This window comes from Anser anser (genome assembly GCF_964211835.1).
Source record: "Anser anser genome assembly, chromosome: 1".
Taxonomy (NCBI): domain Eukaryota; kingdom Metazoa; phylum Chordata; class Aves; order Anseriformes; family Anatidae; genus Anser; species Anser anser.
In genome coordinates this window covers 86,863,786-86,888,777 of record NC_139720.1, presented here as the reverse complement: position 1 = coordinate 86,888,777, position 24,992 = coordinate 86,863,786, and the positions used below count along the sequence as shown (strand labels likewise).

General features: G+C 41.4%; 1 protein-coding gene across 10 annotated transcripts in view; it reads right to left on the bottom strand.

Moving 5' to 3' along the window:
- Positions 1–231: 231 nt before the first annotated feature.
- The window catches only part of HTR1F (5-hydroxytryptamine receptor 1F), a 120,717-nt gene continuing 95,956 nt past the window's right edge, over positions 232–24,992 (bottom strand). For 4 of the 10 annotated variants that reach the window (XM_083805831.1, XM_083805829.1, XM_083805833.1 and 1 more), the window contains 4 exons: positions 18,065–18,156; positions 15,770–15,903; positions 14,670–14,854; positions 232–9,087 (listed from right to left, as the gene is read on the bottom strand). In XM_083805831.1, the coding sequence (XP_083661957.1) occupies positions 7,949–9,049 (1,101 nt within the window). In that variant the 5' untranslated portion in view covers positions 9,050–9,087; positions 14,670–14,854; positions 15,770–15,903; positions 18,065–18,156 and the 3' untranslated portion in view covers positions 232–7,948. The remainder of the gene's footprint in view (positions 9,088–14,669; positions 14,855–15,769; positions 15,904–18,064; positions 18,157–24,992) is intronic. The other 6 variants (XM_083805830.1, XM_083805828.1, XM_083805834.1 and 3 more) reach the window with 5 other exon arrangements.

Genomic DNA, 24,992 nt, shown 5'->3' with positions numbered 1-24,992 from the left:
GCTGCTTTCTGTTGTTATTCTCCAGTCAAACAAAAAAGAGGAGTCATGGAGTAAATTGATTATAAAGTGCCTTAACTCCATGTTCAGTGAGTTGGAGATAGGTGAAGGCCAGGCTGGCAGGGGACCGGGGAGGGTAGGGTTGGCATACACGAGAGTATTGAACGAGGAGAGGCAGAAACTGTGGTAATGGTTTGATTTTGTGTAACTTGTGTTTGGGCAACATAAAGCTGAACGAATATCCCCAGCTAGTTCTAAAGCTAGGGGCAAGTCTCCATTTAACACTTCCTGTGTTCAAGGTGGCTTTTGAGAGGGGTAGAGGATAATGTTGAAATGTAGGTATGATTTGAAAAGATGTGCTTTGATAGTACTATTTTTTTTTTCTTTGCTCTCTGTAGCTTTTTAAATCCCAGTACTTAATAGTTTCCCAGTCTCACTGGCTTCATGTGCCTGGTGCTGACCAGTATTATCACACTGATCTTTGAGAAGGATCCTGTGTGCTCAGATACAGAGTGCTGTACTGGCCCTGTATGTGCTCACGTGTATGTTCTCCTTCTCTGTGCTCAGCCCCCAGGAGGTTCCAGGCAGCTTCAAAATAAACTTGCACTTGAGTTCAAACAAGTTTGTTTCGAGGCTCCCTGGCACTAGAAGGAAAAAAATGTTCTGTCTGTCTCCTCTTGTTTTTCTCCTTCCCCTTTTCTGATTTGCTTCAATCCATAGCTCGTTTTCTTCTCTCACACTACTATGTGATTTCTTGTACAGTTCAACAAAGGGAAGTCCAAAGCCCTTCACCTGGGGAGGAACAACCCCAGGTGCCATTACTTTCTGGGGGATGACCAGCTGGAATGCAGCTTTGCAGAAACTGCCTTGGGGATGCTGGTGGGCACAAGGCTGAACATGAATCAGCAATGTGCCCTTGCTGCAAAGAAGGTCAACAGCCTCTTGGACTGTATTAGCAGGAGTGTTGCCAACAGTTGGAGGAATGTATGAGGTGATCCTTCCTCTCTGTTCACCGGTGAGGCCACACCTGGAGTACTGTGTCCAGTTCTGGGCTCCCCAGTATAAGATATGCAGGGACATCCTGGAGAGAGTTCAGCAAAGGACTGCTGAGGTGATTAAGGGACTGGAGCATCTCTCATAAGAGGAAAGGCTGGGAGAGCTGTGACTCTGCAGCCTAGAGGAGAAGACTCAGGTGGGATTTTGTCAGTGTGTATAAACACCTGAAGAGTGGGTGTAAAGAAGATAAAGCCAGACAAGCTCTTTTCAGTGTTGCTCAGAGATGGGACAAGAGGCAGCGGGCGCAAACTAAAACACAGTGGGTTCCACGTGAACATCAGGATTTTTTTTTTTTTTAAACTGCGAGGGTGACTGAGTAATGACACTGGTATCACAGAGAAGTTGTGGAGTCTCCATCCTCAGAGATACTCAAAAGCCATCTGGACATGGTCCTGGGCAGCCTGCTCTAGGTGGCCCTCCTAGATGATCTCCAGATGTCCATTCCAGTCTTGACCATGCTGTGATTCTAGCACTGGGTTTGGAAATGTTCCCTTCTCTTGTTTAGTATGCTAAATAGCACTCTGGGACCTTATCCAGACTGAGGTGTCCACTTCCCTGGGCTTCTGGTTTCCTACCTGTAAAATGGCGATAAGACCTACCTACCTCAGATAATTAGTTAATTAATATTTCTTCTACACTTTGAAAGCAAGGTGGGAGAATTTGACAAAATGCAAAAGACTGCCAATGAATGAAGTTAGAAACAGTCTAATGGTAATATAGCTTATATTTGTCTGTGAAAATTAAGGTCATGCTTGGCTGTAATATAAATATCTTGCTTGGAAAACTAGTTTGGGTTCAAAAGGACCTTGGTTTACTTGCTGTCAAAGTAGTTGTGGAAGAAAAATGCACATCAAGTCCTTACCTTAAATTTTTATTATCTTAAATTACTATCTCTTTGCATTTACCCAAGCTGAAGACTGACCTCAAGCTTCAGAGCTGAGCTTTGTGATAACAGGGTATGCAAGCCCCGTACTGACCAGCACAAAGCTGATACAAAACTGTCTTGCTAAACAAGCCAGAAGAGCTGACAGAGCCCAGCTAAGTTAGGATAGAAAATAAGGTGCAGGAAATGACCAGATGACCGAAGGGACCGTCGATACCTTTTTGGACTTCCTTTGCCACAGAAGATGGGACAGATGCTGGACTGCTTTTTATTTTGTTGCTAGCTAGTGCTGACTGAGCTTGCTGCTGGTGGCATTCTGCTTGAAGAGATCTCTTTTTGCACCTGGTCGGGCAGCAGTGCTGGCCTGTGTTGAGCCCACCTGACCCCAGTCTGGTCAGGTTGCCTCCTGGCTACCTCCAAAAAAGTAAGAGATATGAAAGCTTTTTTCTGTTTTTGCTGTGGATAAAAACACAACTTTGCTCTTGCCAGTTAATGGTGTGTGTTTTTGGAGCAGGTATCTTGTAGTGACTACCACTTTAGAAAGGGTTGGAGTGCAAATGGGGTGATTTCTTATTTCATGGCTGTGGACTACGTTATGCAGCTTTGTACTGTGAAATACAGGAAACCGGGCTTAGCCAAAAGTGAGTTGCTTAGCAGATGCTTGCTGTCATACAAATTAGCCACAGCTTTTTGCATCTTGGAGTACTGCCAGCAGAGAGCTAGTTATTGCATTAAACATCTACTACCAGTCATGATCTAAACTGAAGCAAGAAGATTAATTACTCCTCTAGCTTTAACTTAGCACTTAGCACTTTTTTTTGTGGTATCAAACATGGTTTTTATCTTTAAATCCAAACTATAATATACTGCTCTGAGTTTGAAATCAATGAATGTATGGGGGGAACAGGAAAAGATTTAATTTAGTGAGAGAAAATATTGTGTATGTATAGGACCTATCTCATTTTAAAGTGGAAAAGGAAACATTTTATTAGTGCAACTCATCTGTTATATAGCAATTCATACCTTCAAAACTGTAGTTTAAATAAATATATGCCTTAAAGAGTGGATACAATTGATTTGAACTACTAGTGGATAAAAAATAAATGTTCAATAAGCACCTTCTTTCACTTTTTACTCTGCCTCAACTGAGATTTTTAATACATAATTGTACAGATTGACTAATGAAGCACAGTATCTTTTCCTTACCTAAAAATATTTCTTTGCAATTATTTTGAGTTGCAAAGTTCTTACTTAAACTCATCTGAACATGGAGTAAACAACCGGATTGTAGAAAATTCAGACTTCACTATTTTCCTGAGGATATAAGATTTTTTTGGTCATTGCTGTCTGTTATGAGAGGGATTTGACACCAGAAAGGCTGTTTTGGATTGAATTGGTAACCTTGTCTGTTCATGCCAATGCTGCTGACTGTTGCCTGTTCTGTTCTCTGTAATCTTCTTAGCCAAGCTCTGTATCACCAAAGCTTTGATTTCTTGAGTTACTAGATGATGTCTAGAAACCCTAGGTCATAGAAATGTTTATATTTCTTTTAAAGGCTTACCCTTCCTGGTTAAAGAGAGAGGGAAAAAAAAAAGAATTAGAAATTAGTGTCCCCAGAAGACAAATGGAAAATCCCTAAAAATAATAAAAATCTGTTTAATTCATTTCAGGATTGTGCAGGGGAGGGGATATCAAAACATTGCTGGTATTTTTCGTAGTTCTGATATTGTTAGTATTGTCCCTGTAGTGCAGCAGCACTTTTCAGAAGAGGTATATGAGATCAAACAGCAGGTAACATTTACTACTTGAGTGCTGGGGTGCTTGCAAGTGCTAGGTTTATGCTCAGTCTTTACAGGGCTGCTACAAGGGCTTCCTCATGTTTTTCTTGCAGCCTTTTTTCTTTGGTGCGCAGAGTTCAAAAAAGTCCTTCCTTTCAACAGCTACAGCGGTGACTTTCTGTTTCCCTTATGCAAAGGAATCTTAAATGCAAAGGTCAAATAAATAATACTGCGTACTTGCCTAGAAATAACGTGCTAAGTTTGTAACTACTGGAGAAAATGATTTGGTACATAGTTATTTCTGTGTACCTCCCTAACACCAAGAACAATTAGGCACCAGCTGAAGGCAGTGACTGCCAAAAGCACATTTGGATGAAGTGGGTGTTTCTGGGTGGTACAGTCATGCATTAACAAGTGTGACTGCATCACTAAAACAAAAGTGTATTCGTAGCCCAACCCCTCTGTAGGGATGTGCTCTCCTCAAGAGGAAAGGACATCAATAAAGCATTTGGCAGGGAGGAAAAGTGAAGGACTGAGCACAGAATAATGAGGTGTATTTAACTGCTTGCTGTTAGCAAAAAACATCTACCTGAACTGCATATAGTGTTCACAGCTGCTTCAGGAATCATCCTCTGTGAAAGATGAAGTGGGAGCAGGTCAGCTGCTCCAAATCCAGTTCCCTAGGTGTTAGAAGAAATATAAATTGATGGGTGGGTAGGTAGGCAGCAAGCAGCAACTGGGAGGGCAGCTACACCAGTGACAGGAGTCCAGAAAGCTTCACACAAAGCAGAGGATATGTAAAACCCTTTCCTTCAATACACATGCACTCTTCTGATAGAGTTAAGAAAACAGACTTTTTTTTTTTTTTTTCTATTTTCTGAAACTGAACTCTTAGAAGGTAAAGAGCTACTTGTAAAAATAGTTCCAGGGCATAAAAATCTTGCAGTCTCGTTCTTGTTCCTTGGATTCAGTACTAAGCTCCAGTGGGTGCCTGTGTACCTTCTGGGGAGCGGAAAGCAGCATCCAACAGAAATCTTAACTATTATGCATCTTGAAAGAGGAAGTCAGATTTTTTTCTTAGCACATCACATGCATAGATAAATGCTAGAGACGAAGTGATACTGTGTGGGGACATAGGATAAAGTGTTTGGCACTGTGGAAATTTCAGACACCAAGAATGATGGTCCACAATCTGTAAGTGCTTTTAATAAGATAACTATCTGCTTGTTTGCTTAGATTTCTTGTAGCTGCATCTTCCACCACTGGGTGTTGAAGGGTGAGCAGATACAGCTCAGTGAAAAGGATACAAAAGAAACCACCCTTGCATTTCGAGAAACGTTTAGCAGCTTAAGTAGATCCAGAGTATAATACTGTTGACAGTGCATAAATAACAGCTATTTTCTGTTTATCTACATGCTACTCCATTCTTTGAGCCTTACCATTATTATTTAAATATGAGTATCTTAAGCATCTTTTCTCCTCAGAAACAACCCCTAGTTTTTCTTCCAATTTGCTTTCACAAGGTATTGTCAAATGTTTTACATGTAAGAGGAAAAGCAATATACGCTGCCCTCCAGCAGATACAAAGGGAAAAGCAGGGGAGTGGAAGCTGTGGCTCTAGAAGTCCCATGTTATGACACAGTACTCAGGAAACAAACAGGTCTTCAACCTTAAATGTTTCAGTGTGGTTTCCTTGCAGCCTTCTGCTAATTTGGTAATCCTTTGAGGAAACAATTCTGTGGATCTTTCTGGAGACAGCAGAGCATGGCTGATCTTTAAAATGGTTATTTTCTTTTAGCATAATATAGCCAGTGCTGAGGTCATGGGGGCAGCCGCAGCTGTACTCTGACTGCAGTGGTATCAAGTGTGTTTGCTTATGCTGAGCGCAAGCCAAATTACATGCTGCTGCATCCTAGTGCCTTCAAAATTTAGCTGTGCTACTGCTGCACTAGAGCTATGTGGTGTGACAAGTAAGCTTTCCACTAGGTTCCTGCAGGGGTTAAAATCAGCGGTAAAAGAAATGCATGGTTTCTAGTACTTCTGAGTAGTATCTCATTTGGATCTTGATGTGAAAGCAGAATATAGTAAGTTTCAAGTGACAGAAACAAATTAGTTCAATATCTTAGGTCTCAAACCTTGTCATCTTGCATGAAACACCTCTGACAGCTGTTGTGGAAGCTTGTAGCTAGTGGGCAAAATACAAAAATCATTAAGTTCCACAGTTTGGAATATAAGGGGAGGGAAAGCAGGAGAGAGAAACAACAGAGACAGCATTTTTTTTTCTGGATTTTCTTGTCTAATACAAAATGCTAAAAGTCTCTTGGAAGAAAAACTGCAAAGACCGGTGACACCCTTCCCAAACTAAGGCTCTGTGTAGTGGTCTCATGTCTCAGCTTCTTTGTGACGTCCCAAAGCTGCCAGCCTGTGTGCCAAATCAGAGCATCTCTGAAGGACTGCTGCTGCTGACAGCAGGATTTGTAGTTCCTGTAAGGAGCCTCCAGTCCCTGTTCCTGCTAGACAGTACTGAATGGCTGGCAACAAATGCAAAGCCAGGGTCTTGGTGACGCAGTCTAAATCTGTCTGACCTGAAAAGTGCAAAACCCATCCCTGGGCTCTGTGGTGGCTTTTAGCTACTCATCTGCACCATGGGGGTAAATGCCCACTGTCTTGTTAGTACCCTTAGCTGCTGATAAACTTGCACTGATAGTTTTGAGGCAAGGGCTGTTGCACTTTTTAGTGCTGTGTCTTGGTGTCTAGAGTATGTAAATCAAGACTGGCCAAGGTGCTGTCTTTGAGGCCTTTGCAGGCAGCCCACTAAAGGCCTTGTTCATTGTGGCTATCTTTGGCTGAACCAGTTGGCCGGGAATGGCTGGAGTGCGTACAGGTCCCTTCAGCTCTGCTGGGACTGAGGACTGGGAGTAGATGCTCTGGGGGAAGTGGGGGTTTGGAAGCGCCAGGCCATGTGCATCCCACAGGATTCCCTTCCCAAGTGTATGCTGCTGACTGAGATCCCTCCCCCTGCCCTTTCTGGAGAAGCTCCTGAAGGACCTTTTCTGGGGACCCACAGTGCTGGCACTGCACTCGGTCCCTTCTTTCTCAAATGGCTGGGAAGAGGGTGCACAGCCCTAGCGCTTGAGGCAGTTAAGAAAAGACTCGGGGGATGTTAGGCTTCGGGCCTAACTGGCTTCTAGCATATGCTGAGCTGAAGCTTCAGTAGGTGGCCCTCAACCCAAGCTCACTGAGACACTTGCCATCAGCAATGCTGTAGTGGCCCTGGCACAAGCTGTGTGGCGGGATTTGGTGTTCAGAAAGTTGTGGGGGCCGTGCCGGCTAGGCATATGAGGTAGGGCTGAGGGAACAGGGAGTATTTCATGTTTCTCTCCTTTCTAACATCCCCATGAGGAGGACCAGCTGCTCTTTATGAGGTAAACTCTCCATAGTCCCTACTGAAATGGTGTCTCTGAGCACCAGGCACTGTGTGCATGCAAATCACATGAGGTGCCCTGACTACCAGCCATTCCCCTGCGGCTGTGTCCATGTCTGTCTTGGGTGTGCAGTAGCAGAGGGCATGAAACAGTGGCTCGCTATGAACTGGTAACCCATGAAAGTGCCTTGACTACTGCTGGGGCATAACCCAGGGAAGTCCTTCATCTAGGGGAGAAGGCAGGGCTACAGCTGCACTCAACTAGTTAACAGAGGATGACGCTAGGTATGTTTAAAGCTACTACCCTTTGCTGGGAATGGCTTGGCTCTATGCTGCAGGCCTGTGACAAATTAATAAAGTTTTTAATTCTAAGCTGTATTTTCTATCTTATTGATAATAGAAACCAAAACCTGTGTGGTGTTTCACTTAAAACTTCATTGGTTAGTTGTTGCTTTTTTTTTTCTTTCTGATTTTGTTTCTTTGTTTTGTCTACTTCAAGCATGTATTTCCTTTATGTTTAAGGTAATACCTGAATGCTTCAAACTAGGTGGCTCTGCAAATCACAGGTGGGTCAGGGTCACAATGAGTAAATGCTACCTCCTTTTCCAGAGCAAAACCGATCCCAGAAGATCCATCTCTTTAAAACTTGGGCAATTTATGCTCCAAGTACTACTAATACAAAAGAGTCATTATGTAAATGCAGAGTCTTGGTGTTTCTCCTTAAATACAACAAATGTGAACTCAGTTATATAAATTTATACATGTTAAAAAACCCCAATGAATATGTTCTTCTTATATGAACAAAAGCTCTTAGAAATATTGCCTACACCGCACAAGCTTCTGGAATGCTTTCTTGAAATCTTCATTAAAGATTGTGTAGATTAGAGGATTAATAAGGGAATTGATATATCCCAGCCATGCTAGGAAATTAGACATGTCTTCTGAGATGTGACATCTTTCACAGGTATTAACAACTACTTCTTTTACAAAAAAAGGGAGCCAGCAGATCACAAATGCCCCCAGGATCAGACCCAGAGTAGTTGCTGCCTTTCGCTCTCTTGTGCTAGAGATTCTCTGTTTTTTCCAGGACTTCTCGTGCTTAGATTCAGACCTGGGGCTTCGTACGGTGATATTGATTTTATCGCAGTCCATCAGTGGATCTGATGTCTTCTCTGTTGTGCTGGGCATTGAAGCCAATTTGGTGCTTCTTTCACCTGTGTCCAAAAGGACCTGTCCATTTACCTCCTCCCTGACGATCCGGCTGACGCTTCTTCTGTGAAATGTTTTTGCTGCCTTGTATATCTTGTAATAAAGGATTAGAATCAAGGCCAGTGGGATATAGAAGGCGCCAAACGTAGAGTAAATGGTGAAAACAATGTGGTCATGTTTGATGATGCATTCATCATCCCTGCTGGTTGTCTGGTGCCGCCAAAACAAAGGCGGCATGGAGATAAAAATGGATATGATCCATACCACTGCAATCATGATGCCAGCATGCTTCGGTGTCCTTTTCCGTGCATATTCCACAGCATCCGTGATTGCTCTGTACCGATCCAAAGCAATGGCAGAGAGATGCAAGATGGAACACGTGCAGCATGTAATATCCACGCTCAGCCAAATGTCACACACCACTTGCCCCATGATCCACGTCTCCTTTACAATGTAGGCAATGCTGAAGGGCATCACTAGGACTGCCACAAGGAAATCAGTCACTGCAAGAGAGCAGATTAAATAGTTGGCGGGGTGGTGGAGCTTTCTTGTCACAATTATTGCAGTCATCACAAGAGAATTGATGGCTGTTGTCATTAGTGCAAGTACAGACAAGGTAATGGAAATGAGAATCTTGGATGTCACCCATTTGAATAGTTCTTCTGACGTACTGTTTTGTTCTGTTGAGTTTATTAAATCCATGTTCCCTTTTAAAGGTGATCTTTACCAGTAGAAGCTACCTGTTAGAAAAATAAAAACACTTCAGAAAGTGCATCTTTGTTCTGTAGAGAGCCTTCATTTTTGTTATCTTGAAAGACTGTGGGCCCCAAAATTACAGGAACATCAGACTTATCATTAGAAATGATTCTGGCTCTAGACAGATTTTCCTGGCTAACACGATGTGGGATGCTCTGCCTTCTCTTTTTCCTTGGTCGTGCTGATGGGAAGGGTATGTTTGCACAGCAGGGGAGAGGAGCGTGCAGTGGTGCCTGAGATGGCACTGCCCCGCAGGGTGCTGCAAACTGTGGCAGGGAACAGCCAGCCCTGTCCCTTCAGCAGGCAGTGGCATCCATGTGGCACCCATGGTGCAGAGCCAGCCTTTTGCTAAATGCTTGGATTGTAGTGGGTTCTCAAAACTGGTTATACATGGGCAATCTCATCCTAAGGTAAGTACTGACACTGCCTCTAGGCTAATGCTGGCTACTCTGCTGAGCAATGTAAACACTATTGAAAACTTTAATCCACAGGAAGCTGGTATAATACTTCTTTTCTCTATATGAATCCATTCTTTCCCATCAATACGAGTCCTTCCTCGTGGGCTTTCTAAACTTGGACATAGTTTTCTAGAGAAACCAGTAAAGTGAACAATTGCTCTATGAGTATGAGAAGAAGAAACATTTACATGTTGAAAGTTTCATTCCTCCTATGCAACTCTAAAATTAAACGGCTGGATATATTTTAAATCTTCAGATGTCTGGCTTATTGTCTAACTGAAATATTATGCGTAGATTAGACTCTTGAAAACATCATTACGTTCCTCAAGTTTTGCTGTTCTCTGGTTGCTGCCATAGAAAACTGCACAGAACTTGAATGTTGATTGTTCCACTAGCGACTATCTCTGCGGAAACAGTACAACTCCTCTTATGGCTCCGCAGGAAGTAAAAAGCAGGGAAATACTGATGAAATGAATGCTCAGTTGTGTTCTGGGGAAGTGCTGTTCCACCCTGCACTCTTATCAAGGAGGGTTTCTGAGCACATTGCAGGCTGGAGCTGAAGTAGAAGTTTCCAGCTTTTTAGTCTAGAGCTTGTAACTCACAGTAAGATGATCAGATCATCCTCTTGTGAGTTTTGACATGCGATTTCCTGTGCGTGGAAGACCTACCAGATGAACCTCTAAGTAGGGTTTCCTCTGACCAGTCCTGGACTGTAGTAAGTGGGTTGCACTTGCGTTGCACTGGATGCCAGAAATAGGGAAATATATGAAATAAATGAAATTTTTATTTTTATTTTTTTTTCTTAGGAAAAAAAGTGTCTCATTAATATAACTAAAGCTTTTTGGTATTGTGCTGAAGTGGCTTAAAAAATCTCATGTACTGTATATAACCTTGGTCCCTTGGACCAATTTAGTTTGATATTCTAACCCAGGCAATGCTTAATATGCTATTGGGTTACTCAAAAGAGTTTTTGACATTACTTGACCCCACCGTTTAATTGTATGGAAGGACAAGGAGAGGAAACATTTTATTTGGTGTTATTTACAAACACTACACAGAATCTTGTCCTGTACATGAGCTGATTACAGCATGCACATGCTCTTTTTCTCTCTGCATCCCTCTCTCTGAACTTGAAATACACTTCACATGCATAAAATAGATCTTTCGTCATGTCAGTGTCACCTTAAAACCCCCTGAATCCACAGTAATTGTTAGGTTGCAGATATTTTTGTCTATAGCTAGCTGCCTTCCAGAGAAGGAACAGGCAAGTATAGTATTATCTGGTGAATGTTCAACCTCTGCTAAATAAATCTTCATTTCTGAGCTTGAGTAAATACGTGGGAAAAAAATACTTATTGGGAAATACTAAGTCTTCTGTTGATATCCAGCAGTTGATCATATTTTAAAACAGTTACTCATTATGGTTAATTTCCTTATAAGTTTCTGATTCTTTAGATATTAGTCTTTAATTGCAAGCAAGCAAAAAGCAATTTAGATATAATGAAAGTTGATTAATAGCTTTTGAAAGATTATTCGGTTTGAGGCTGTGGAGTAAGGAAAATGGTATGGGTGGGTTCACAGAACTGGTGTGTAGGAATAAGTAGGTTTCCTTAGGACTGCAGTGATTGTGAGGCTCTTTGTAAGAAGCGCAGTGATGGCAATGCACTTACTTGCCATGTGTCTCTTTCTGTGGTTTTAAGATTGTCAGCCAGCATGCTCTGATTTCATTCAGGCTGACAGCATGGGCTCATAGCAGTATTGAAGACTGCCACCCAGGTTTTCAGCATGCTGCTGTTAGATACCCGTGCTGGGGTCTCCCATTCATGGGATATAACGTGCGCTTTAACGGCACCCATCTGGAATCCCACCCTTCTGTTCCTATGTGGAGTGTTAAGACCTTCTGCTGTTGCCTTCAGAGCCCCAGCAGCATGTGTCCAGGGTGGTCCCCATGGGATGCTGTGCAGACCAAGGAGTGTGGCACCATCCAGGGTGGGCAGAGGTCTGGCAACAAGATCTGCCCTCCAAGGTGGTGGCTCCCTCTGAGGCTCTGGAGCCCATCTGCTGGCTGTGCTGTTTGGGGCTGATGGTCATAGTTTGGTGGCTTTCCTGTCCAAGTGGGATGGCGGGCCTCCACTAACCATGGCGGGAGTTTGTGCAAGGTTATTGGGGGATTGTTAGCTAAAAATACTGTTTTATAAATAAGTAGAGTTAAAAGCCTGGCAGCATTTAAGGACTGCCACTTCTGTCTCTCGTGATCACTTACAGGATGAACTAATTCTGGATTTCCTCTTGCAAAGTTGAACTCGGCTCAGTCAGTGGCTGTCACTGGCTTTGGTTCTCAGCAAGCAACAGAACCATTTTTAGGAGTATGAAGGGTGATCCTGTAAACAGTGCGCTGGATTGGGATGCAGGGGAGCTGGCTTCTACCCCTCTGCAGGAGGCTTTCCTTGTCAATCTTGTGTAAATTCATTCAAGTGCTTCAGTTCATGTTCTATAAAATAGCTACAGGAGTACTTCCCTGCAAACCCACTTTGCATACATATGTTGTCTTCTCTTAGCAGCAGAAATTATCCATTGTATGCATTTAGTACAGGAAGCATCTAATCTCAGGTGGTGCCCCCGGGTGCTGTAGGTATACTGGCGTAACTACACACCGTACTTGGAGTTTGGACTTTGCTGTTAGCCCCACGTGAGTCTACAGAGCAAGACTTACAGCTAAAAAAGACTTCAAAAGGAAGCACAGAAGACTTTGTGCCCTCTTGATGAAGGAAAACAATCTTACAGTCATGCTGAACTGAAGATCTGTATTCCAATATAAGATGGGTTCAGCGGTGAGATATACGTATTTTCAAAGCAATTCTTACAGTCCAGATATTTCTAAGGCTACTTTTGTGTAACTGGCTACTCAGTGTCCCTTTTGAAGGATGAAGCTTCCTATTGGAATACATGGAATACATCTAATCCTGTGGAAGCTGGTTTTCTTTTGTCATCATCTTTACAATATGCAGCTGCTGTTGGAAAACTTTTGAAAGCCTTGAAGCATCGATTCTGTGCGTTGCATTAATATTCTCCTGAATTTAAGATTAGTGAAAAGGATGTTCTGTGCTTTATCTTCATTATAAATCTTAACAGAGTAAATTATTCTCTAACTGCTATTAAAACACAAGTGTGATGTTTCAGTTGACCCATTGAAATATTATGCTGAACAAGAGCTCTGTAAACAATGGAAGTTGCTGTTTACCAAAGATAGTATGTCTGTTATCTTAGATACGTTGACATTATTATTTTTTTGAGGAATTAGCCACTTCTGTGGATTTTTTTTTCCTTCCTGCCCAAATGCAGCATGATAAGATGACCAGAATGTAAGTATCTCCTTTATTATAAAGGCAACTGTATCATCCAACCTTGTTTAGGAGGCATAAGGGAAAATGTCTGTATAGCTTTATCACAAACATAAATGTTGAATTTTTCCATTGGCAATTCACAGAATAAAGAATGCTGTTTGCTCTCCTCAGTTTTGTAGGAGCATGTGTGCGTGTATTAAACCCATAAACACCCATTTATGTCTGAGATTTACAGAAGAATAATTAAATTGCTCTTGTTCAGTAGCATCAGTCTGTCCTGGTAGGTTTAGAAAACAGCACGCCTCTGCCTTTGCCTAATCTTGGGAAGTAGTTTGAATTTTCTCCAGTTGCTGGAGAAACATGGCTGGGAATGCCTTTGGGAAAGGTGTCATGAGCCTACTGTTTTTGGTCCTGAATTTAACTTGAACTATTAGCTTACAGCTGCTGGAGTTTTTATTTTATTTTATTTTATTTTATTTTATTTTATTTTATTTTATTTTATTTCGTGTCTGGCTTTTTTTAAACTGCTGTAAGCACTGTCAGGGAGAAAACTTGATGATTAGAGTTTAATTACTGCTTTTTGCATACAAGTTTTCTGAGTATATTTCGGGGGTGTTTGCTTGTTTTCTGTACATGTGGGGTCCTTACCAAAACATGTTTAGTTTAAAATGTCATCACCAATAGCAGAAGTAGAGTTCAGGAAGCAAAATGAGCAACTAACTGAACTGAGGATACTTAAAATACTCCAGAAAACAGTAGCAGTGTTTGCACTGCCAGGCTGTCCTCTTGACTCCATTGAGTTAATACAAAGTTGTGCCAGTGACATAGAAAGATCCTGGCCATCTCCTCTCACTTAACAGGCTCCAGCTGGCTTTGAAATGATGAAGCATTTCACCTGCTAGTGGGATTCCTTGCTTTATTGGCCAAACTAATCAGTAAGCCAGTTAAAAAGGCCCAGCTTTCTTGCCTTAATGGAAACTGATCCTACAAATATATTTTCCTGATGAGAGGGAAGGCTCTGTGCTTGCATTCAGCCATCTTGTTTTTATCACATGCACAGGCTAGCCAGAAATTAGAGGTAAGACTAAAATAACCATAGAATAAGGCAGCTGTAAGTACCAGAATTGCTTGAGAGCTAAAATTTCTTCCAAAAGCAGTATTTATGAGCTTGTAAAAATTCTTCCTGATATGGCTGTCACTGTCTTTAGATACCAACCACGTTGTATGCTAATGATAATTAGCTTAGTAGTGATCCATCACATTAAATTTGAGCAGAAGGAAATACTCTTTTGAATTAAACAAATCTGTTTAAAGAGGATGAACTCCTACCAGATTTGGTGGTGGATATGTGCTTTGTTGAGCCCAAACTCTGAAGCCTCACCAGCTGAGAAAGAAAGAGGAACACTCTCATTTGATTTTTAGTGCCTGTCCTTAAAATCTATTCTTCCCTTAACTCTTCCTAAGGCTCCCAGAGCTACAGTGCATCCCCTAAAATGAAGTAGGGGTGACTGGCTGGTGTGTAAGAGGAGTTACTTGCTGGCTGAAGGCAGCTGCTGCAAACCTGTAGTAAACATTGCCATCCCTGGAATGCAAAGTAAAAGTCCATCAGCAGTTTGAAAGAAGAAACAGAAATCTCAAGGCTGCCATACCTGATCTGCATTGCTATATGCTTGCTGTAGATGTACCTCCCCCTGCTAAGCCACAACTTTAAAATATTTAAATCTTGGTGTGCTGCCAGATATTCTAAAATGGCTGAAAACTTACCTCCTCCTTCCCCCACTTTTTCCCTCTTTTTTAAGAGCTGTATCCGTGTCCATAATTACAGGGTAGAGTTATTTCCAGTCCTTCATCTGTCAGCAAACAATCACATGTGCGTGCTGAAGTAATGCTTTAGAGTCTCTGTTTTGGATCATGCTGTCTCAGTTCATGGGACTGAGCACATTCTGGACCTGAAATGTATTGGTGAGGTAGAGGAATAACTGAAAAGATGTTTAGATTTTGCTGCTTGAGTCTCTGTTAACTGGAGTTATTTATCATTTCTCCTTATAGAAGGTCACAACAGACCCATTTCTAGAAACACAGACCACAAATAACTACAAAACTGCAGATAAATCAATTGAACTAATATCAACTAAAGATAATACAAAATTCTGCCTACCAACTACCCTCTCGGGAGAAGCACAGGTAAATAAATAGGCTTTGCAGCATGCCCTGAATAGCAATATAACACGTGAAGGAAACAAATCTCAGAATCCTGGAGGATATGTGCCTCCAGCTTAGAGATGCACAAAGCCATTTATTGTCTGAGTGCAGGAGCTCTGATTTGTTAGAAAATGGTAAAGAAAAGTCCTTGAATGCAACACACAGAACTTGCACAGTAAACCTGCATCTGATGCTTTTCTTAGCCATGTTACCAATCTAAAAGTCCCTGTGTTGGCAGAATGATACGCTGCAGTATGCTTCGTGTCAGGCACAACAAAGATGATGCTTGCTTTAGTTTTCTGGACAGCTCTTTAAATTCTTTCAGCCAACAGAAATAATCCCAAATGGTTAAAATGACAAACTCTGACAGACTTAGCCCTGAAAGTTACCATCCCAGATGCCTCCTAAGTAATCTTATTGCTCCTGGACCAAAGTCAACAGGATGGAGGTAGTGTTTCCACGGAAGCAGCTGAAATGTAAAGTCTGAGGGCTTGTTCAAGCTGCCAGCGAAGCAGAACTTGCCCTGTGCCTCTGGGTGCTTCTCAGAGAGATGCAGCACCAACTCCCTGAGAGCCGAAGTGAAAGCAGTAACCTCTGGCAAAGGGGCAAAGTGAAGCCCTGCGATAGCTCCTGTCCTCACCTCCCTGTTGTCATCAACTCACCTTCATGTTTCCTATTGAGGCCACAAGAACTCCAGCATGCTGGCTGTGATCCCTTTGCCACGTCTCCCTCCAGAAGGCTGTGGTCCTCGCTTTGCTACTCCACCAGCATTACCAGTTGCTCCACGTTTTCCAGCCTGTAAAACACCAGACTCTTCAAGCCCCAAAGTGACAACCCCACAAAGAGGGATTCACAGGTGTCCCATTTCAAAGGCAGTTCCTGGGGAGGTACCCCCAGAGCTAGCTTTCATCTCAGCCAGGTAACTGAGCAGAGTGCTCAGCAAAACCTGCCTGGGAAGCAGGGTTGCTACCTAGGTGGAGTTAGTCTGTAATGCTCTCCTCCAGGCGTTTGCCATGTTCTCTACTTGCATCCGTTGGATTGCAGCATAGTCTGTTGCTGCTTGTCAAGCCTGCCTGGAGGATACCTCCCCTGCTTATTGTCATCATAGCGTGGCAACTGCTGCATTTGCTTATATGGAAGAATGATGTTCACAAAGTAATTATGCATTCCTTGCTGCTTCGGGTGTTGAAGTTGAGTTTTTTTTTTTTTTTTGTCTCCTTTTGGAAAATTAGTCACTCATCTGTGTTTGCTCTTTATTTCATGTCCCTCTGCCATCTGTTTTAATCTAGCTGAGGGGGATGGGGAGGGGAAAGGCAAGCCAGCTTCCCAGCGAGCACTCTGGGAGTGAGGAAGGAGGAACAGCAAGAATGACATGGTCTACAGCATGACAGGCTTGCTTATATAAAACAGTAAACATGCCTCCCAAATGTAGCTTCAGTTGTTGGTAGCTGGACTGTGAACCTGTTCTGAATTTGATCATTTTGGCTGAAGAAAGCGGAAAAAAACAGACCTATATTCATAATACTGCCAGAGGAGATGGCAGTGATTCATTTTTTGTAGTTCATTAGACTGCAGGGCTCAGTTTCCTTTCCTCTTTGAGGCTGATCTGACTCCACAGTTCAGACCTCTCAGGGCAGTGGTCTGGGTGTAGCTGTCTCTCATATCCTGTATGGTCTGGAAGAGTCCCAGGTCTGGGAGATCCAGGGCCTGGACAACAGTCCCTGTGGAAGCCGTGTAAATAAACATCTGAGAGAAACAAAAGAGTGTCTGGGCATCCCATCGTCCTGTGTGAGCTCTCCACTGGGCAAAACCCACAAGTACTCTGTACAGACAGACAAATTCCTGTATTGTCAACATACTGTCCTTAGAGATGCGTGTCTCCTTGTGTGTGTGTTCAGGGTCCAAGCTAGGATTCCCCATATCTTTAATTTATTTTGCATATAACAGTCTGAAAGGTTCGATTCAACCAAAAGTTTTCTATATTAGGAAAGGATGTTTAAACTTTTTTTCAATTCTGTGGAAGGAAAAGCAAGGTTTTTTTGTTTATTTTGTTTTGAGTTTTTATTTGGTTTGGCAATGAATCAAAGAATCACAGAATTTTATGCTGTGCAGGAGTGGCTTTCTTTAACGATCATCAATTAAATTTGTGCTGCAAGGTGAAAACAGAGAATAGCTGTGCTTATATTTCAAAACACTGCCCTTCAGATAAGGGCTTGAAGCCTGCAGGAATGATAAAGCAGTGTTGGAGCAAGGAGATTAAGAGGTAGCTTTACTTCCTTTGAATGGTAATAAAACACAGCCTTGTTTCTCCCACTTCCCACTCATCCTTATGCTTTGGGGCCAAGTGTTCTTTGCTGGCCCTCAGAGAACACATGCATGCAGTTAGAAGTCAGAAACCTTTTTCATCGATACACCCACCTCTGCAAACCTATTACAAAAAGGGGCTCATCTTTGAGGGGTGGAAAAAGTCTACTAAAGGCCTGCCAACCTGAAAAATCTGGAGGGAAAAATATACTTTTATTTAAAAAATAAAAATAATTATTAATAAAATAATTAACTGAATGCATTTTGGTTAATAAACATTTTGATGGAATGAATCCTGTTACCTGACCTCTAGGTTAATATGTGTACCTTTTGTCTTAGTTCCTTGGGAGTTTGTCTTAATCCAATTAGTCACATTTGATAGTTGGAGCTCATGGGAGTTTCTGATTCTCGGAAGCATTGCTTTAGCCTTTTCTAGTCGTAGTAGAGAGGTGGGTTTTATCTAACATATTTTTCTGTATAAACTCTGAAAACTTTCAATGAGCTGGAAGAAACTGCCTTGTTTACTCCTGGACAGTAAGAAAACAGTCTATCTTCAAATGCGTCTGGAAAAGATCAGCAAAATAAGAAAACCCAATTTTCAAATTATCACCTGGGCCAGCATTAGGATATTTCTTTTTCTGCTGTGTGCTTACCAGGACAACTTGGAGGAAAAAATGGCCTCAGAGGTGTTAGGTGGAAGTGGAGTGAATGTGACAGGTCGGTGTGCTCCTCTGCAGCAGGGTTTCTGCATGACACAAGAACAGTAAAATCTGTGGTTAATTGCTTGCAATTTGGAGAGATGCCAAAATTCACACAATCTGCCATCTCATCTCTGCACTTTGCCTATTTTTTATTCTTGTGAAGACTGCACTTTTTTTTTTTTTTTGTCACGTCATCTGATGTCATCTGCCTTTATTCTGGTTGTCATCTGATCATCTCGTAGGCTGAAGATCACAAAAGCTTAGTGTGAAAAAAGGAACTTTGAGAGCATAGGTGGAGCTTGGAATGGGCAGGTGGAAGACTGGGGAAGTCTTGAGATAACTTGCTTAGCAAGTGGAGCTGTTGGGCAAGATCTCAATCTGGGAATGTCCCCAGGGGTTTTCATTTCAGAAGTAACTAACTGCCCACAAGGCAGGCTGGCTTGGGTTACTGTGCTCACGCTGACTTGCAGTGGACTCAAAACCACACGCTGCGGTGGCTCTGTGTCAACCCGTGGAAATCCAAGCTATTAGATTCCTTCATAGGAAAATAGAGACTCTTTACCTGGTGAAGTAGCAAAGTTTTATTAGATAGCTGAGACTGATGCTTTCTAACTAGCATTGCATTTGTTTCCCCCTAGATATTTCTGCTAAGATTGATTTGGTCACCTACTGTGAGCATTTAGGTTGGGGGCCATCTTTTCAAAATCCAGATTCTGTGTCTTAAGACTTAGCTCTGTACTGAAAAGGACATGACTTTTGCTGTGCTCTGCATGGGGTGCCACAGTGCTGGTTCTTGTTCCTGTGTGGAGGCAATTCAATGGATACAACTGAATGTTTTAGCCAGAAGAGTTTAGTTCACTCAGCGCATTGGCAGAAGCTCTAATGGTAAAAAGCATTTGTTTCAGGCTGGCGTAAAACAGTTGTGCCTGAGGACATGGGATGCAGCCATTCTGGCAAAGCTTGTCTAGTGAAGAGTGGGCTTTAGCTCTCCTCCTTTCCGCAGTTTCCAAATACTCTGAGACTCTCAAGGGTGCCTTTCTCCCTACTTCAGTTTGTTATTGCATTATAGCATGTTCTATGTTAGAATTACCAGCATTTGAAACACAAGTTCTGGTACACCTTGTATAAAATCAGAAGTGTGGATAGGAGAGCTATGGGAATGGGGGAGGCTAGTGAGAGTGAATCAAGCTGGGAAGCTGGAGGGAGAGCCTGAGAAAGAAGAAGAGGGGTGTGGGAGCACCTCCTGCACAGTACTTGTGTGTGTATATATCACACACTGCCATTCAATCACATCAAGTGTATGCAAATGCAGTAACATCTCAAGAGCCAGGATGCCACTTAGCTTGTCCATGCGGTGCAGTGGAAGCCTGCTTTGGGGGTTTCTGTGCTGTCTCTGGGTGAGCTGTTGTGCTGACTTAGAGCACGGGGCTGCTGGGGCGAGGAGGTGGGGGGATGCTGCTGGAGCAGCCTGGTGCCATGCCCAGGTCAGAGCGGGTCTGGAGCTGGCCCACGGCACTCAGGACAGGGCTTTCTGCATTACATTTTGGCAGGGAGTGGCTGTCTCTGTGGTCAGCTGGCATCATGGCTTGTTGAATAATTCCTGGAAGTCTTTGGCCTTGGGCCTATCTTCAGGGGTACAACGCTTTCAAGAACACTCAGAGCAGCAGGACAGTGTTAAAATGTGTTGACTCCAAATCCAGAAAGATATACCTTTCCCAGGAAGCTTTCTGGATCCGTCAGGTCTCCTGTTGCAGACACTTTGATTACTAAATAGGGTCTTAAGCTCTCTAACACTTTGTGAACTCGCTTTCATTTCTGATAGGAAAATAACAGACTGTCACACACAGCTTTTTTCTTTGCATAATTCTGATGTAGTTGTGACACTTGACATACAGCACAGATGACTGTGAATGGCTTCTTCAAATTAAAGCAGATGAATCAGAATTAATTATGAAAAACAGCCTTATTGTTGTCCCAGGAATTCAGTACAGACGGCTGTTGTCTAACAAGATTATCCAGCTTCAAATGCCCCCCCAGACTTCTAATTGATAAAACTTGTAAAACTCTTAAATGATAATCCTAAGAAACTTATTTCCAAACAAAATTTCAAAGTTTTTTTTTTTTTGTATTATTTTCCCCTCCCTTGAGAATCTATTGATGTTGGTTTTCTAAGAACTTTTAAATCATAACTTTGCAATTATGAAAACCTTTAGTACTGCAGGGAAGTTAAGATGCTACTTTATGCTAGGGATGCTTGTAGACAATACTTCAGCTGTTTGTTTCCTAAGATGTATGCAAGATGTATGCAACTTCAAAAGATGGCTGAGCAAAGCTGTCTTTTAGATTATAATACCAATTTAAAGAAGTGATAATTTAAGCAGCTCTTTTCTCCTTAGGTTGTATGCTAAGAAAATTTGTCTTTTCGTATGGTAAGAATATTTATTTGTAATGTTGGTGTACACTAGCAATATACTTCAAAACATTTCACAAGGGCTATTTACTAAAAGGTATTTTACAGCACTTCTTTATAAAAATATATATATTTTTGATCAGATGACAACATGTAATATTTTTCTGGTGGTGAATAGAAGCATCAAACTGATTTTCCCTATTTGCCCAAATCCATAGAAAGCACATCATTATTCTGAGCTGCTTTAGGAGAGTTCAAAAACTTGCAATGCATTCTCAGGGATGGCATGCTGTCTGTGGTTCCTGTAGTTTCTGAGAGAGAGAAAGAAAATAAGAAGTGCTTTCACAAAATAACATGGTTAAAAAGTATTAGTAAAGGACAGAGGCAAAGTGTACTAATCTTCAGAGACTAGAAGAAGCCTGGAAAAAATGAAAGGCAAGACATTGCTTCTGTATCATCTGTCTTGTTTGCTATGTAACAGAGCACCCTTGTACCTAGCACTTCTGGAAATCCTGAATTCTTTTCCCTGGGGTGCTTACAGCTGACCTCTCACATCAGCAAGCGTCAGTAAGTTGTTGGATTTAGCTCAGAACTATAGCATGATGAACTGTTTTTCTACCAGGAGATTGAAAAAGATCAAATGATAACTTTGAATCTCTCTGCTAAAATTCCTCTTCCGTTTTACTCTTTGAAGCTTCCAAAATTTCTGGAGAGGGGCTTTTATCAGTAACATACTGTGGACAAGTAATTAAAAATATAATATAATTTTACATTGGATGCACTTATGCATGTAAGCGTATATATTGCGTCCTATTTTTGTTCATCGTTTCAATGTTTTATATTTTAAGAACATGTTGAAAACTGTTTTCTTCATGTTCAAAATGAGTTTTTACTCTTTGAAGCTGAAGAATTTTTTAATGTTAAGTCCCCTGGAAAGAAGCAGTGAACAGATTCAGTCAAGTCTTCACATTTGTGTAGTCCCTTTTTCTAATTTCATTTTTCCCCACTTCTAGACTCTCAATGATGTCATTACGTTTTGGGGTTCTTTTACCTTTTTATTTCTTGATTCTCAATTATTAGAATGTAGCCAGGTCATATATATGAAATGTTTCCCTGCATAGTCCCAGTATTTAGGTTTTCTTAAAAAGGTACGGTTCTAGATATACACATCTAGAAAGAAAGTGTCTTCTCTAATCACTTGACCAAAGTATCTATGGCTTCAAGTAAAACTAGCAAGGCTGAAGAGAAATAGCCAAATTACTGGCTGACGACAGTCTAATTTTAAATGGACCTATCACAGCACCTTTGTGATATGTTTGTTTTATATGTTTGTGATATATGCGGTGCAGCCATTCCTAAAAAATGCCATAGAGCTAAACTAGTGCCATAGTTCTTTTGGAGCATGCTTTTTTTTTTTTTTTAAATTCTATTTTCTTTGCCCTCTTGAAATTATTTTTGAAAAGACAAGAGAGGGAGTTTGAACAGAAAGTGAAATCTTGGATAACAGAGCCAGTGGAGCTTCTTCCTGGCTGATTTGGCTGAGAGCTACTGTAACTTTTTATGTCCATTTATTTATACAACCAGGGTATGAAGCCAGCATAAAAATGTACTTGGTCAATCTAACAGGGCACATGAATCAGCTTTTTGCTTGCCTAACTTGCTGTGTTAGGAAAAGCAGTTGGAACAGAAAATTAATGTAGTTCCCAGCATCTGAAGAAATAAATATATTGTATTTACTTTGAAGCCCTGTCTGTTCTGTAGGTGTTTGCCTCCAGGTTTTGGGGATGAAAAGTTCCAGAACCATTAGCCGCAGATGCTGGGTTTGTTGTTACTTTACCTCTACTGCAACATCTATTATCCTTTCTGGTAACTCAAATAGATTGCATTAGACCAGGCATGTAATCACAGTACTTCCTTCTGCAAGTAATTTATTCCAGTCACTTTGTTCTCTCTGTTTCTGATTTTTTTTTCCCCCCTCTCCATTAGAAGACATATTAGTGTAGCTAATTTAGGCCATGCAGCTAGTAATGTCCTAAAATCTTTGAATCTGCTGGATCGGGATTAACATTTTGTTAATATTGCGCCTATATTTATTTATCTTTTGATTACTCCAATATGACTTGGTTTGGCCACAATGTTGACTGTCAATGCTCTCAATTCACTAGAAAGCAGCACTGCATGGGAGAAAACCTCATAGGTATAACCATTTATGAATCAACTAACCTAAAAACAAATTTTAATTAAGAACTATAAAAAACAGCATAAGAATTTTCAGAAAACATATCAGTTAAGACAGCAGCTTAGGAAGCAAAAATTCTCTGAAAATACTTGCTTCCGTACTATTTTCAGCCAGCAGTTGAAATGTTGTAGACCTTTAAGTGAAGGTTTCTCATATATCTCAGTTGGAGAAGAGATATAACATGGAAAGTAAATGCAGAACATTGAAGTAAGAAGAAAAACAAAACCAAACCTGACCAAAAAAAACCCCAACAACTCAACAACAACAAAAAAAACCATCAAATATAGTACAGGATCATTAGATTAACCTTATGTTATGATGAAAAACATTGCTGTAAGATGTGTTTCAGCTGCATTTAATGGGATCAGTAGGTTTATGTTCTTATTACATTGAAATGGATAAAGATTTTAATTTAGATAATTGGGCCTGACATAGTCTGTGTTTTTGTGTTTTTTTTTTTTTTTTAAATATCTGCTGCTTTTATGTTGGCTTCTGACTTCAGCAGTTATTAACAGAGAATTGTTTTTCCTGTAGAAAGCAGTGTTGAAGTTGGATGGTTGGATAGCAAAAATTAAGCATGCTTTTTATGCAGATGATTCTTTGCTTCTGCAGCAACATCCAGCAAGTACGATGGAGCTGGTGATAGCTTTCCATTGGCAGCACAGAAAATTAACTAGGAAAAAAAAAAAAGAGCCAACACCATGCCCTTGAACAGCCCCTTTCCAGCAGCACTTTATGGCTTCTTCTTAGCAGGGGTTTTATTGTTTAGTAGCAGAGGTTTCATAAATACAGAGGATGAATTTATTGTCATGGAATAATGTGCAGCAGTAGGTGGGATGGAGATGCAGTTCTCTGGGCAGAATGTAAGTCACCTCAGTAAGTCAACTCCCTCCTTGGCTAACTATGTCTTCCCTTTGACACACAACCTGCCCTCTTCCAGATGCAGGCTTTCCTGGTAGATGGATCTTGTGCGTAACCCAATGTATTCATGTTGCAATAGACATGCACTATGGGTTTATTGCAACAGTCCTGTAGGGATGGCATAGTCAGCTATATCCCCAGCATCTTTCTTAGGCTGTACACCTGTCTTCTAGTTCAGGGAGAGAAATGTAAAAATAAACTGAGTATATTTATAAATAAAATTACTTATCTCTACCATTATATGTATATTTTTAAGTATGAACTGTTATCCATTTCAATTGAAGCAGCATGACTTCTGCCAAAAGACTGCTCTTTCTCCATGAAGCTGGAGTTCATGTGTGTAAAGCATGGCAAAAGGAATTGCCCCTGCATGAAGCAGTGAACTTGGCTGCCCCTTTTGCTGGCTTGCCTCCACCCACTTTAGCCCACCGTGGCAATATGTACCTCTTTAGGCTTAAGAAATAGATCAGTTGGGTTAAACTCTGGAGATAGTTCTCTGTGTGCAAAATAGACACAACATACTTGTGCTTCATTGAGATATTGAAAACTGTCAGCTATGCTGATGGTCTTGGAATTGAAGTATTAAAGTACGGAATAAAATGTGCTGAGGCTAGAAAGTATCTTGTTCAAATAATCTGTTACAGCTCACAGTTGTTCTTCCTCTGGTCCAACTGTGGACCAGTTTAATCAGAGCCATTTAGTTTCATCAGAGGTTGCTCAGCTGCTGCAGTGAGGAATGTTGCTAATGGTCCCCAGAATGTGGTGCTGCAGAGTGACGATGCTCAGTGTTTACAGTTAGCACGGACAAATGTGTACATGTTGCTCAAGGTAACCTTGTAAGGATGAGTGATTATTACAAGTTTGGTTCTCTGCGCCAAACCTGAGGGGAACAGCTGGAGCCTCGGGGGACTGTTATTAGCAGATCTGTATTCAGAAAAACAGCAGATCCTTCTTTCTCCTCCTCTCATCCTCTCCTGGTGGGATAGCTAAATCTGCTGTATGTGATGAGAGGGGCTATTTTATTCCCTCAAATGTATCTGGCGTTTTGAGCACAAGGTGACTATTCCTCAGCCTGTCTTCCCTAGAAATTTCCTTCCACCTAGTGAAATAAATGTGTTCCACCTGAGGCTCCTTTTCCTGGGTCACTGACAGTATCACGTGTCTTTCCCTGTCTTGCTGAACAGTTACACAACCAAGGGTTAAGGACTGATAGCTTTAAAAGTTGTTAAGGAAAGAACTGATTGTTTCTTGATAATGTAGAATTTTTTTTTTTTCTGGCATAATGTCATTAAAAATCTTTTGCTACTATG